Below are 15,809 nucleotides of genomic sequence, written 5' to 3'. Positions count from 1 at the left end.
GTCAAACCAGAATTCTGCAAGGAAGGGGCTTGGGACATTTCACAGTGTTTCAGCATACCTGCTTCAAGAAAAATGCAATGAAAGGGAAAGAAAAATGGTTGGAAAATGGGGTAGAGGGAAGAGAAGAACCAGTCTCTTCTTTCTATAGCTGTCTGCCTTCCACATTTCCTGGGCTTTCCATTTTGCAAGGTCCAATTTAGGAATACCACAGAAGCTAGAGGCAACTACAGAGTTTGGAAACCTGGGCAGCAAGCCACAAGAGGGACAGACCCAACATGAAAAACCAACCAGAACCTCTTTGGCAGGAAATCTCTCCATGGTGACTATAGTATGAGGGAGAACTCAAAAACAGTGCCTAGGGTAAGAGAGCACAACACTTGAGGCAGCAAGATGTATAACATATAAAACTGGCACAGACTACATTCACAGCTTTAGAAAGGTGGTGTTGGTACCACCACTGTTCTCCACTTCTCTCCTTCCCCATCTTGCTATCATGGGTCCCCTGAAGGGAGGCTGAATGAGCTGATTTCTGCAGATGTATTAGCAAGGGCAAGTTTCTACGGTCTTGGTGGCCAGGTAATGCATGACGAGAACAGTGAAACACCATATGCAGAAAGAGAGATACTGTTAGTCATATAGCTCTGCTGGATGCTGTGCGGACATTTCCAAGAGAAACGTCCCACTTTCAAGACAGCTGGACATCTTCCAGCCCCTGAACCAGTCTTGGTTTGCCAGCTGAAAAACTCTCTTTTTGCTCTGGAACTGACTTCTCACAAACCCTTCTCCAGCCCCTCCAAAGGGGCAAGGACAGGGAAAAGGTACACGTCTGGCACCCTGGAAGAGGGCTGAGAGGATGGTATCAAATTCTACCTCTCCAACATTATACTACTATAGCTAATTAGAATATTAAGAAAGGGATGATGAAATACAGCAATAAAATGAACCAGAGAAATGTAAAATACCCAGACTCTCAGCTGACTATAGGCTAAGGCTTCCTGGTCCAAGAGACACATTAAATCAGGGGACTGTCACCCAAAGGAAGTACCATAATTTAACAGAGCTTGACTGGACAAAAGCCACTAGATGTGTGAACAGGAACAAGCCTGATTCAACAAGATGGATTGCTCTGAACTCTATCACTCTTTTCCAGCCTCAGAGTCCCATCCTAAGATTTCCCTTTGTTTTCTTTCATGCCCAGCCCTCCTCACTTCCTTAAGCTCAAGCTCAACAAAAGTTCCTCTTCTCAGCTAAATTTTACAGCCCCAGGACTTCTCACTCACTCCAAAGTATGCTATTCTTTACATAATATCCCATTCTGCTTAAAGGAAGCCCCAACCAGCCATTCACCACCAGAATTATTAAGGCATGCAGTCTTTGCTGTAGCAAAGGATAATTTTGTATTTCTAAATAAATGCAGCTTGCTTCCAGTCACAAACAGATTGCTTCTTAATTGAACTTGGGAGGTGAATTATATGGTGAATTAGGAAAAAAGAACAACTCTGTATTTAGTGAATTGTTCCCCCAAGAGGGAACTCTATGGGATTGAATTGCAAATGATGGCACCAAACCCTACAGCCGGGCCCCCTCTCCTGCACCCGCGCTGCTGACCTCTGCTGTGCCGCAGTGTCACTTGGGCAGACGGCTTTTCCAAGCTCGAGCACATTCTTTCCCAGAGATCAGTGCAAGCCTTGGTTTCTTATGCAAAGGAGAAGATTGAATAAACTAGTGTGACTAATGAAATCTACAACATCTTTGCATATTTTGTCTCATCGTAGCTGATGAAAAGGGAGACCACTGCACAAAGGGCACGTATGGGTGTGCAAAGATACCGGATATTTTCAAGCACTACTAATCTCACTAGCACAGACAGGGAACAGGGAGCACCTATACTCTTCTCTTCCACAAGGATGTTTTTGAATCATGCATGAAAATTTTGGAAGTTCCTGTTCCAATTCAGTTGAGCTTTTAGACATTTCCTACCCTTATGACACCTAAGCATATCCCAAAGATGAAAGTGACTCAACAGACATTCAGTCCTCTCTTCTGATTCTTCCTAAGAGAAGGTTAATGTATGACCCTAGCAAAACAAAGATAAAGTAACTGACATACCATCATCAATAAATAAGGAAGCCAAGAAATGCACCTTGCATCTGGCAGCAGCTGCGCATAGGCTGCAGGCAATGTGCAGGTCTTGCTGTCCCCTCAACATGTCCCTGAAGTTGCATCTCTCTGTCGGACTATTCTGTCTCCTCCAAGAGGAGAGTGGATTCCCATGCTACTGCTCCAGAGCATGAAATGCTAGCGTATGTGTTGAAGCCCATTATCATTAGAAACAATGAAGAGGAGAACGGAGATTTTCAGTTTGACAGAATGCTCTGTTGAAAGTCAACAGAGCAATGTGGCAGCAGGCTTGGTCTACCACTTACAGTAACCCAAAATGAGATGAGCAAAATAGGGGTGACTTTTCTGGTTTTTACATGTATATCTGGCAGTTAACACCCTCCAAGGTCACTGTCATCCTCAGTACTTTTCACCTGCTGCTGTGCCAGACCAGCCATCACCTTTCGACAGCCTGTTGAAGCTTTTTCTGCTTCTCCCACAGACACGGATGATACAGACCTTGTTAGACCATGCCTCCATGCAGGGAGCTGTAATAAATCTCCTAATGTCTTTTTACTCTTACAGTTTTATGACTTAATCCTTCCTAACAATTTGTCCTGCTTAATATCTACAACCCCAGCAGGACACCGCTGGACTCCTAACTAGGTAACTTAGTTTCTGTGTACAATCTGGCAGAGAACGAACAAGAGAGTCTTTGCCCAGACTGGGAATATTTCATCTTCTACCTACAGCACACTTGCACAACTCATTTTTCTGTTTTCCACAGACCAGCAGTGCCAAGAGAGCTTGGCTGACTGAAAGAAACATCCAGTAGCTTAAATGCACCATAAATCTGAGATAAATCAACCACACTTGCAACCTGGCTGAAGAACAGGTGCCTAAATTGTTTGCAGAAACTAGAGGCAGCCTGAGGTGGGAGGTGAGGGGCCAGCAAGCAGAAAGCAGCGGGCTGCAGCACTGCAGGGAAGAAAGCAGTTTCTCCTGCTCTTCTAGAAGAAAAAAATTAAAATCCAGTTTTGCTAAAAGAAATCTGATTTGTTCAGCTGGAACCAAAATAAAAGACAACATATTAAGAGAAAGAGAGGGTGCACAAAGGATGCCAAGAGCCAGATCAAACCTGTACTGTTTGCAGCTCCTTTGCAGCACTAGCAGAGGATAGAGATGTGTAACCTGAGAAAACAGCAGGAAGCAGACTCCATTCAGTATCCATACTTCCCACAAGGCAGGGTGGGACTAGGAGAAGCGGTAATATATCAGACCTCAAAATTTGTCTCCTACTAGATGGAACTTAGGGTTGAAGGCATTTATTGCTGTTCATGTTTTGCCCTGCCCCCCTCCCTTTTTTTTTTTAAAAGAAGCCCAGATACTCTGAACCACCAAAGAGTGGCAATCGGATACCTCACTAAATGAAGCTTCAGTGCTTGCTTCCACTTTATCGCAAACCATGAGGGGCCTCTTGTCTGAAAAAGGAAAGCTAGGCAAAGCCTAGGCAAAGCAGCTAAGCAGCCCACTGGTGAACCAGGACACATGCAGCGGGTCTAGAAATACACACCACCCTCTTAAATGAGTCCCTCTAAGACCTCAAAGCTGCTTGAGAGACAGCTGACTTCCAAAACATTTTAATACCACCTGTCTTCTAGCTTTTATCTGCAAACATTACTCTGGGGGCAGGTGAGTTACCCACCTGAAAGCAAAGGAGGAAAAATAAAATAAAAATTCTGTCTATCCCAAGGTACATCAAGCTTCATTTTCAGACTATGCTTACCTAGAATTTAAGCCTAAAACCAAACTAATGCCAATAGCAATTGTACATGTCTGAAAAATTGCAGTTTGAGAACACAAAATGTTCCTACATGGGAAGCTGGGTGGGATGGAGCTTGCAACATTTCCCTTTTTTCCAAAGTGGAAAAGTTCCCATTAAAATCAAAACCTCCCACCTTCAGAGGAGTTCCAAGCCAGGCTAATTTTTCCTCTCCAGACCCATGTTCACTGGATCTTCTCTTCCTTCTGTGGCTGCTGTTCACGCAGGGGAACGCCTCCATGAATGAAGCTACAACCACTGCTTCCATCAGCACCACTAGGGATAAAGGAGCCCCCTGTGAGTGCTGAGGACTTTGCCAGGTTCTCCTATTTTTCTGATTCAGCAGAGAATAACTTGATTGTACACATAATGATCTGGTCTCACGTGGACTGAACCTCAGCAAGACTTTTTCTGACATGTCTTACTATAAAAGAAAGGCCATTTCAGAGCTGGGACACAACCAGGGGGAAAAAGTATCATAAAATACATTTTCATAAAATTATTACAATTTCTCCTCCCCTGCCCATGCCTTGAAACATCTCACTTTCATACTCTCATTCAGTGTATGTGCTACTCACATGCCACAGCTTACAGACTGGATTTCAACAGAGGCTCCAATGAAGCATCAAAATAACCCTGGAAGTGCAGATACCATGAAACACTCACTGTTCAGAGCTTCGGCTCTGGTAAAGTCTGTCATATTGTGACCATCAGAGAAGCTTCTGGAAGAACAGGACAAGTCAAACTCGATGTGCACACAGCTTTTTAACTTCCTCATTAACCAGTGGTCAACAAGTTTTTAGCGTAGAAGAAAAAAAAAAATACTTTATTGCACTGGATTTTCTAACCACAGAGAATGTGATGATTTTATTAAAACAGGTTCTGCTGGGAAAACACATTCAGAATGCAGAACAGATGTTTCCCAGAGCTGGTGGAGAGTCTATAGCAAAACCTTTCATAAACCCCAGGGCCCTGGAGATCTGAGCAAATGATTTGAGATAGATCCTTCAGCATTTCCTGTCAGTGCAATAGCTGAAGTTCCCTCCATTTACTTAAAGAAAAATAAATCTAAAAGGAGAATAATTCTGAACCCAAAATTCCCTGCAGGAATCTGTTTTTCATAGTCAAGTAAACTGACTAGCTGCAATAACTCAAGAGAGTCCCAGGGTCCAGAGGCTCGACAAGCAGATGTGTCCTCTCCACATCAGCTCTGCAAATGCTTGTGCAGGGTGAGGACATCAGCCTCCCAGGAAAGTTCATAAGAAGAGGAAAGTGAACTCAACTAAGCAAATGCAGAGCTATCACAAATATGAGCTGCATTCTGAGCCCTTCTGCTGGCCATCCATGTTTGGAGAACCACAGCAGACGTTGCAGAAGTGTAGGCAGCAGCATTCCCCAACACCCTGCTTTCTCTATGGGCATTCCCTGCTGTTCTGGAAGTGGTAGCATCGCTTCTCTACTGTGACACATCTTTTTGAAGAAAGCATTGCAAGAGATGAGACAACCTGACCCAACCTTTCAAGCGAGAGTCAAGGCTTAAGGGAACAATGTTCTCTGGAGACAAGGAAGGACTGAGAAGACTGGAAGAGGCCTTTTCCTGCAGACTGTAACAACCACCTCTGTTCCCTGGGGTAAAAAGACAGACAGATGAGAGAGAAAAAAAAAAGAAAATGATTACCTACAACTTGTTCCATGTCACCAGTTTCTTGCAGGTAGAGAGTCCTGTAGGTCCTTGGCTTACAGTGCTTTTACTGAGGCAAGTGAAAATTAAAAGCTAAAGTGAGTACACGAGTACTTTGTTCATGTGCATGTCTCTGCTCTATGGCCCAGTCCCCACATACAGTGTTCAACTTTTCCCCTCCCAGCACATCAAAGCAGTAATGTGCAGCACCAATTATCCCCCCACCCCATTGCACTTCATTTCTTGTCAGTCTGATGGATCAAGATCTACTCTTAACAGGTGTCTGCCTCGCCATCACATTCCTCTCGACCCATAGTAAGCCGCCTCCTTCTCTGTCTTTCGTTTGAAAGGAAAGAAAAACAAAAGTGAACTTGCAGGTGATAAGTAAACAGTAAGAGCTGGCTTAGCTGGCTTGGGTTTGCCCATTACTGTTCTAACAGGCAGTACAAGCCCCCCGGCCCCCCTCTGCTACATCCCTTTCCCTCTGACCTGCACAGTCTAATCGCTTCAGCCTCGGGCTGCTATGGGCACAGCCAGGCACAGCTTGCTGCCCTGCAGCATCCCTGTCCTGTTCGGCTGTGGGCTCCCTGTCAGAGCCCAGGGCTCTCTGCACCCTGCCCCAACCGCTCCTCCCACCGAGCCCTCCTAATCCTTTTGTTTTCACCCTACCTTGTTTATACTGGATAAAAATTAACTCGAAAACACTACACTGGAAGCTAAATTATGTTTGAATGCAATTAAAACTCCTGCCACAAAGAGTGTGCGGTGCTAGCACAGAGACCTTTCTGCCAGATTGCTTTCTGCCTGGACATTAAGATGCTCCCCATTCTGGAGCTTCTTGGAGATTTTTGGTGACTTCTTGCCCCTGGGAGCCTGTGCCATGTTTAATAGGTAGTTGAGAATACTAAGTAGATGTAGCATAGACACTGCATCCACTTGGTCATCAACCAGCTCCACCACAGCTTGTTTAAAGGACACCCCAAATGGACTGCCAACAGAAGAGAAACTGAGGTATGAAGTAGGGCAAGCGGGGTTTAAAAAGCTTTGAGAGTGAAAGCCAAGCATGACCACTGCCGAGTAGCCTTATGCCACCTCCAGCCCCATGGTCAAACAGATGCTGGAATCATTTGCAGCCATTACAGACACAGCGGGGGAGCTGGACAAGCAGCAGAGGAGCTTTCCCCAGTGCAGTAAGCTGCTGGCAGAGAAGCTGCCCCATCCAACCCAGAGGCAGCTGCAGTTAAATGGGGAAGTCAGGTCTCAAACCCACTCTCTGCCACAAACCGACTCCAGGATTCAGCAACACCATCAACTGCAAAAAGTGGCTAATCCCCTCCTCAGCACAGCTTCATGCATCTCACACTATCTGCTCTGCTCTAGGAAGTGGAACAGCAAGATAATCTGAATATTTCCTTTTGCCTCTGATCTTTGCCCCGGAGAAACTTGTTACCATTTCCCCAGGGGTGTCCAAGTCGCCATCTGGCCTCAGAATTACAGCAGTAAACACAGTCCAGCATTTCAGTCTAAAACTAATTTGCTTTCTTTCCCCACTTCACAGCTGAATAAATACTTTGTCCTTGCCATTTGAAAAGGGGAGCCACAGCGAAGGTTTTTTTGTCCACTGTAGCTACAAACACCAGCTCTTCTTTCCAAATTAGGCCTGAACAAGCAGCTCAGAGTGAACACATTTATTCCACAAATGTAACCCCTTTCTGTTCACAATCAACCATGAGCAGTTTACAACTTCTTCTAATTTATTTGTTGTTTGCTATTATCCATCAAGCCATTTTGGCTACCAATTGTTTCTTGGACCTGTCAGCTATTTCACTGAACAGGGTAAGCAACTTTTATTTTGTGGGCACAGCAACATTCCCACTTGAAAGGAAAGAGCCTGAGGGTCAAGGCATCCGAGCCAGTCTCATGGAGTGACTTTTCTGCAATGACTGCTTCCAGAGCTTATTAGACCATACTCTTTCTTTGACCATTTCTGTCATTTGCTAAAACACTCTCAGAAACGTCAAGGCAGCCTGTGCAGTTGAGGGAAATTCAATTTTTCATTTGAGCAAGTGTTCAAGGAAATTAGGCATTTGTCCAGCTCTGAAACAAATGCATGATTTAGGCCACTCTGTGGTTAATGTCTAAGCACTGTCGAATTTTACAATTAGGGTAATGGATTTAACTTCCAATGTCATTTCCATATGGATAAACTGATCTCCTCAAGTACATTTGCCCATGTGTTCCCCGCATCACAGTTAATTAATATAAAGCTATTTAATAACCTCCACTTAAACACAATAGACTATTCAGACTCTTCTGGCATCAATAAAAGGAACAGCCTCCCAGTGTGTTATACCAGCTGTAGACAAGAGCAAAAGAAAATTTAATTAAGAGCGATCAAGAGCAAGACAGATGCCAACAGAAATCAGATGTTACAAATGCTCTACATGGTGACTACCCCAGCTCTGTAAAGGGTTAATAATGCCATCTAGCACCAACTTCCAGGTGTGTGAGATGTGCCCAAAAGAGAGCTTATGGGATGGGGAAAGCAGTGGAGCTGGGAGCCAACAACAGGCAAAGTCAAGCAGGGATCAGCAGGGATGCAGCATCATCTGTGCAGTGATATTGCTGCAGTGATGCCCAAAGCTGACGGTGGTACCACATCGAATAGGAAGGAGCTATAGAAACAGGCTGCTTAGAAGCAGCTTCAACTGTGGCATCAATGTATATAGTTTCTGCAGATGTCTTTGGGTGCTTAAAGAAAGTTAATTGCTCATTAACAAAATCTAAGTTGATTGATTTCTGATGTGCAGTGTTTGACAAGACTGATACCAAGTTACTGCCTTCCTGGCTGATTTCTGAAAGCAGCATATAAATTGGACTCACAGGATAAACACCACCAAACTTTCCAATCAGAATGAATAAGTGGCAGAGTTGGAAATAGCTGGGGATTTTCGTTATAGTGCAGAAAGCTTTATTGCTTGTGTGGTTTAATTTGAGCAACACTGCAAAGCTCATAAAATCACTAAAAGAAAAACTACGTAAGGCTGAATATTGGCAGCACAGCAGAAATAAAACCACTTATTTTGACAGGCGAGAGGCCACCATCCAGAAAACTTGATTTCAGGGAACAGTGCATTTGCAAAATAAACTTTGTGGTGCATGTGACCAGCTGCCACCAGGAACCACAATGAGGAAAAAATACATCTTACACCCTGGCGAACAGACAGCAAGTAACAGGGCTGTATCATTTAGGCTGTGCCCTGACAAGGACCACATGGTATCTTCACTTATTCCTTGTGACTCTCTGTGCACTGCCCAACCTTTATCACAAGCAAAGGGGAAAGAGGAGACAGACTTTATTTCTCTTGCAGGGAGCGAGGCACTTCTCTGCTTTGTCACAAGCCAAGTTTGGAACACCACAGCCCACCGTGTGAAGGAACACTGTAAGCCCCACTGGTCCCAACTGGTTTTGAAGTAACATGTCATACTGGAAAGAACCTAGTCCAAAGAAAATCAGAACCTGCATACCTTGTGGTGGGACAGGTGGAGTAAAGACTCCAGCACCTCTTGTTGCTAGTCAGGCACATCACGGAGCAGCAGCTCACTGCCCGGGGAGGCTGTGGGCTGCTCTCCCCTAACATCTGATGTCCACTCAAATGTTATCTAGCACTCAAGCACCACACTCTCTCCCCCATCATACTTCAAGGTCACATAGGGACTGTACAAAACACAGCAAAAGTAGGAACAAAACGCACACTGGGAAACAGGGATGACGGTAAGAGCATTTGTCAGCATGTGAGACAGCTCGCTATAGGTATCACCTAAGGGAGAGGTCTGAGGAGGCAAGCAAGGAAAACAACTAACTCACTCCCTTTGGTGATTACAGGAAGAGAGATACAGCCAAACACAACAAAGCCTCTTTGGGTAGGGGGTAAGGTGAAACTGGCTCCTGAGGGAGGAGAATACAGCCCTCTGGGCAATGGGAAATCAGCTACGGGTGACCCAAGGATGAGTGGGAATATCTAAAGCAGGAGAACTGAATGTGTAACACATATGTGGAGTGATAAAAATCAGAACATACATATATACATACCTCACGCATACAAGGGCAGCAGCAAAGAAACCACCACACTGAACAGCCAAGGGAATTCCTCCTTACTGGAAGCAAGTAGCGCAGAAAGGGCAAAACAGCCCAGCCAAAACCACAAAGCTGGCCTGTGCTGTGCTTTTGGAAGCCTGAGATGCAAAGCACTCCAGAGCAGCATCCGTGCCTTGCGCTGAGCTGCAGCTCACTGGACAGGCCAGCACATGTGCCATGCAGCACATCCCTGGGGCTCCAGACCCGAAGTCTGTGCAATCACCCCACACGTGCTGTCTGACAGATCAGCCCAGTAGCAGGGGCAAGATGAGAACAGGCAGACATGCCGGACAAGGCACATTCCCTGCTCCTGACTGCCGCGCTGTCCTGACTCAAAGCTACTTCAACCTTGCAAAGGAGATCTGTCCTCTTTGCACATACACACGTCCTATGCTTTGGTACCTTGACTTGATCCCCTTCTATCCTCTCCTCCCGTCAGGCAGCAGACTGGCAGACTGTTCCTATGACTAGCAAAAGTGCATCCCCAAGATCAGCAACTGGAGGGAAAAATCCCTCTCAACATTTTCCAAAAAGGACTTCAAATTGGCACTCAGGAATCAAAAAAGAAAAGAATTTGCAATGACAGTATCAACCCTAAAGATTAGTATTTGCTAGCAGGACAGCCTTAGCTACAGGGCAAATTGGAAGGTTCATCAGCAATAGCCAAGGGTCATGCACTTTCTAGGCAATTATTTTTATGCTGGAGAAAATCAGGCATTTCTGAGGAGGTTGCAATAGGATTGCAAGACTCTGGGCTGGAAGGAAAAAAAAAAACACATTATCTGCTTTTCTGCAAAGATAAAACCACTGGCTTACTGTACAGAAATGTGGAACTGCGGAAAGGGGGTAATTCCAAACACCAGTGTGAATAAGAGCACCCTCAGATCTAGAGAACTCACCTAGTTCTTCCAAAGGCGAGCTCCTGCCTTGCCTTAGCAAACTACAGAACTACAGGAAATTCATTTCATGGTTGTCTGCTCTGGTAAAATGCCCAACTGAATGGACTCAAAGATAAACACTGGGGCTAGTTGTAGGAAAAATCATTTGGCACAGCTAAACAAACCTCAGCAACAGGCCAAGCACCAGGCGTTTGGCACCTACCTTTCCACAGAACAGACTGAGTCTCCTCTTCCTATTAAGAGACTGCATAGACTTCAAAGAGACATCCCTAAAGTGCACACCACGTGTTGTGGAAAACTGAAAGGAGGTGTGCAAAAGGATGGACAGAGCCCTCAGACAGATCTCTTGGAACAAAGATGTTCCTCTACCCACGTAAGAGGAAGCAACCTTCACTAAAGATTTCCCACTGGAAGAGCAAACATCTGTAGAGAGTTCACAGATGTGGGTTATATTACAGCATATACATAGTTATTTGCATTACTCCTGGCTGGTTACAACCAACACAGCTCAGACTGAGTTAGCACAACCCATAGATATGCTCTGAGCCTAAATGAATTAGATGTTGGGCCCCGGGCAGCGCTGAATCCAGTAATGCTGAAGTCCACCTTTTCTGCTCTGAACCAAACATGAATTACAAGGGGAAAACAACTCTGAGCTTGGCATGCATGTGTCAAGTCAGCTGAATTCAACAGTCTCTCCTTCAAAATCCATAAATTACATTTTCCCTGGAATCTCAGTTAGTTATGCTCTAAAATCCTTGGATTTTGCATTCTTCTGGAAGTGGATTTTGTACTAACGTAAAATGCACTAGAAACATAACAATAGCATCAGAGACGACTTGGAAGTAATGTGCAGCACTGCTACTGGGCACAGCCCCTAGACTGAGCAACCTCTGCCAATGCCCTGCCTGTGACTGCTTCCAGCACCTCCAGGGGAGAAGAAGTCTTATTCTCCACCCTGGCTGAACAGCACAAGTCTTGGCAGGAGAGCTGCACTCCAGCAACCTATCCTGCGAGCAATCCCCATGTCACACGTGAATCAATGCCATTTCTCAGGACTGTAACCAGAGAACAGTGAAACCTGTTTCAGGTGTTGACAGCCCACCACGAGTGAATGAAAAGCTGCTATGTAGCTTGAAAAGCACTGCAGCCATCCCCCCGCACCATACGGGCTTTCAGGTGTGCAGTCACACAGTACTGCACATTCTTCTGCTCCCTTCCAGATCTCTTCAAGGTTTGCCTCCACAGCCCAAAGCCCTTTACACACATTGCATTTAAATCTGTGATTCCTGGGTTGTCATGCTACAGGAAAAAAAAAAAATTACATCTTTGAGCCAGTCCTGAAACAGAGAGATTCCCATGAAACCAGGTGATCATGGCACCCCAAAGCAAGAAAAAGCAAAGCAGCCTTCTGCAGATGTGGACCTTGTACAGATCTGGTGGAGTAGCTGCCTGCATTTTCACAGCATGCTTAAGAACAGTGGAGCTAGTGTGTGCCAACAAACCAACTCCCTGCTCTTATAAAGAGAAAGTTTAATGCAGAACTCCTGTCTGCCTTGTCTGCCAGAGAGTAACTTGCATAAATTTGCTGTCAGAGCCTCCAGCCATTCATGGCAGCCTCTGTCTTCCCTCAGATTCCAGTAGAAATGCTGGGATCAAACATATCCCTGTCCCAGCTGCACTGTTATCTGAAGTATTGCTCACTGTAGCTAGCAAAGATGCTCTGTAAATCCTTCCTGCCACTCACTTGTGGCAGAGTGAAAGTCTCATCAAGGCCTTTAAGCCATGAGCCTAAAAACTTCTCAGGATCAGAGGCAAAAAAGCCCAACACTGTTTTGACTGTTGTGGAAAAGCATTCTTGGCGGCAGCGGGATGCAGAGTCGCTGGCCCGGCATGATGGAGAGCACCTGGACTCCCGCTTCTGCTGATCTGCTGGTGCCAGACCCAGGAGAGACAAACTCGCCTTCCTCACTCACAGAGGTGCCTTTCAGGACTAGAAACTGCCTCTGTGATACAAAAGTCAGGAAAAGAGAAAAACCAGAAAAGTCTTCTTAATCCCTAAGCTGCCAGAAAAGACTTAAACCTGTTAGGATTAATTAAATAGGCACAGCCTTCTCATAGGCATGGCAAGAAAAGGAAAGGTCTTCTCTCTTCGTGGTGAATGCTTCAGCAGATAAAGCAATAAAACAATCACCTTGCACCAGCAGGCTCGCTTGGGTCCAAAAGAGAGGTGACAACCTGCCTGCGGGTTTGCTTGTTTCCCCACATTTCAAAGATATCTGGGGGTTCTCAGCAGCACAGGAATCTTCTTTGACTCAAGTTTCTTCTGAACGAAAATTATATTGTAAAAGCAAATATTTTCACTAAAGTTAAAAAAAAAAAAAAAAAAAAAAAACACAACAAAAGCAATCACACAATCACACCCCACCAACTATGAGAAACTTTTCAAAACTGTAATTTCTTTGAAAAAAAATCTTTCATCAGAGTGATTAGGAGCTGGTGAAGCATGGGCTTGCTGAGGACAGCACTCACTGGCAGATCTCCAGGTACCTAATGCTTTTCATTATGTTTTGAACCATTACTGTATCTCTATGGGGCCAAATCCTGAGGCTATCCACTTCAACACCATTGCATGAGAACAACCAATTTTCATAGCAAACATGGCATCTAAACTTAATCCCACAGAAATAGAGACAGGGAAGCAGCAAACGTAAGCATTTAAATGCAAAGTAACACGTTCATTTTAACAACATCCCTTACTGGTTTTTTCCTGTTCTAGCTCCAAAACACTTTTGGGGGAGGAGGAAATTTCCTGTTTGGCAGATTCTTATTACAGATAGTAATAGCAAGATGAACAGATGATGTGGAGGGCATAGTTTGGCCTGCAGATTCTCTAATAATCAACAAACAAAAAGAACACAAGCAATTCTTTGAGCTTAGGACCTAAGTTTCAAAGAAGGGCAGCTAATAGGAGAAAAAAACCCACAACTTTTTTTCTGGTTTGGAAAACTAGAAAAACATTTACCTCAACTCAAGGAGAGGTCAAACTGTGCAATTGTAACCACTTATTTTACCAGATCACTGACAAGAGTAAAACTGAGCTTCAGGTAGAACAAAGCTGAGGTTGAAAGACCTGTGTAAAGGAGCACAGAAGTCATATAACTGGAATTATTTAAAACTGGGTTGGAGGAAAGCACCATGGAATTAATCTTCAGGCAAATCCTGAAAGGGTCCAGGTGAGAAATGAACTATAGTTTGCAGTCCTGAGCCCTCTTAGAAGAGCACGTCTGCTGGCATTCACTCAGAGTTCATCTGCACTGTTTGCAAGTAACTCTCTGCTATCTTAGAGCTCAGAGTTTTAACAAAGTCAGCTGAGATCAACAGGCAGACACCTAGAAACTACTTGGATTAAATGGGCTCGACTTAGCTGTAGATTGCCATCATGCCTGCTTTTCCCTCAACACAGCCTGAAGAAAACCCTACTGCTGTAAACATATCAGAGAATGATGTCTGCACACAAGATGGTATTGCAAAGCCTTCTGCAGTTTTCAGCTGCTCAGTCTGTGCTCTTTCTGACAAATCCTTGGAATGGAAGCTTTTTTGGAGCAAAGGAGACAGCTCATATAAATAAGGACTATGAGGTCATATTCTGCACTCCAAAAAGCTTTAAGTACGTAACACAAGTGATGCAATTCCCTACGTAATGCAAATCCTTTATGTGACCAATCACACAAAATAATCCTGACACACCGGACAGAGACATCCAGACAAAGCTGAAGAGGGACATAATTGCTGGTGCTCTGAAGCAAGGTACCAAGCTGGGTACCAAGGAGACAGCTACCCCTAACTGTAAACCCCCCATAAACAATCTTCCACAGCATCACCAGAAAGCTCTGAGCCAACGTTCCTCTGAGGGAAAGAACCATGACCCTGCTCTGTGACTTCACCAGGAGGACAATACTATTCAATCCATTGCTTTAGATCACACATAGCGGGAATGAAACAGTAGCTCAAAATATTGCTGAGAAAATGCTTGGAAACAACGAACTTCAAGGCATCCATTCTCCCAGAAGCTAAAACAAGGGCACTGCTGATTCAGCAAAATAAAAGACATCCCACTCTCAAATACACTCCCAAATTTTGAGGGTCTAAATAGTGATTATAGTGTTTCTGCAAGGAGGAAATTAATGCAGAAATCAAGCCTGAAATATGTCCACAATGTGAAATTAAGCTCAGCACAGAGACCTGTGGCAGAATCCATGCAGCCCACAGATCGGATTCCCTGCCCCTCTCTCAGAGAAGGGCATCACTACCTTTCTAGAGCAAGACTGGAAGAAGATGAAAAGAATTAAGAATGGGAAACCTTGAAACATCTGGCAGTCTCAGCCCTCATGAACCAAGGCAGAGCTTTTACTAAAACAGGTCACCTTCAGTTGAATACAGTGAAGAACGATGTCCACTGCCACAGGAACATGGGAACCTTATTCTTTCTCCAGGGCCTGACAGCTGCAGATGCTCCACACAAGCTAATAGGGTGTAAGCCTATAAACAGCCCAACAGTGTCAAATGGCACAATTTTCACCCCTCCTCCCAGCCAAACAGCATTTTCTGGGGACAAGGAAACAACACATGTGAAGAAGAATGCATGTTCAGAACTGAAGCTCCCAGATACGAAGAGCCTGTGTGTCTGTATATACGTATTAAGTACTTCCTCCACTATACAACTAATCCGATTAACAGCTTTAGGGAACTCTGAAATGTTATAATTCAAGGGGTCCCATTCATAAAAGGTCTTAGGCTGTTTCTGTACAGAGGTTGCATTCTTCCCACTGGAAATAAAAAAAGCAGAGAGCAGGAGTTTCTCCCAGGGAAGAATGGGTCCCAATCCCCACCATGCTGAAGTAGACCACCCTCTTACAATTCACATGAGTGTCAAGCAAGCCCCACAAGAGCGGAACCAGCCCCTCGTGCCCCTGCAGAGAGCCCCAGGCAGGGCAGCGCAGAGGTCCCTCTGTGCAGGCTCTGCAGAACAGGGGCTGCCCACTGGTCAGATGGCACTGCCAGGGGCTGAAAGCCAGGGGGACAAATGAAGCCTGACAGAGCCAAGGGCCAAGCAAGTGATGTGATATCACCCACCATTCACCTAAAGCAAAGCAACGTATGGTGCAC

The 15,809-nt window shown here is 44.9% G+C and overlaps 1 protein-coding gene across 12 annotated transcripts in view; it reads right to left on the bottom strand.

The window, feature by feature from the left end:
- Window positions 1-15,809, bottom strand: part of TLL2 (tolloid like 2) — a 100,713-nt gene that overhangs the window by 51,653 nt on the left and 33,251 nt on the right. Inside the window, exons 1-2 of one of the 12 annotated variants that reach the window (XM_065067520.1) lie at window positions 6,093-6,109; window positions 5,601-5,673 (exon numbers count right to left, since the gene is read on the bottom strand). The exons of 10 other annotated variants lie outside the window; for them this stretch is intronic. In XM_065067520.1, the coding sequence (XP_064923592.1) occupies window positions 5,601-5,616 (16 nt within the window). In that variant the 5' untranslated portion in view covers window positions 5,617-5,673; window positions 6,093-6,109. Of the gene's footprint in view, window positions 1-5,600; window positions 5,674-6,092; window positions 6,110-15,809 lie in introns of those variants that run through there. One more of the 12 variants, XM_065067519.1, reaches the window with a different exon arrangement.

The sequence above is a fragment of the Columba livia genome, chromosome 6 (assembly GCF_036013475.1).
Source record: "Columba livia isolate bColLiv1 breed racing homer chromosome 6, bColLiv1.pat.W.v2, whole genome shotgun sequence".
Taxonomy (NCBI): Eukaryota; Metazoa; Chordata; class Aves; order Columbiformes; family Columbidae; genus Columba; species Columba livia.
This window is presented reverse-complemented; position numbering and strand designations above follow the sequence as displayed.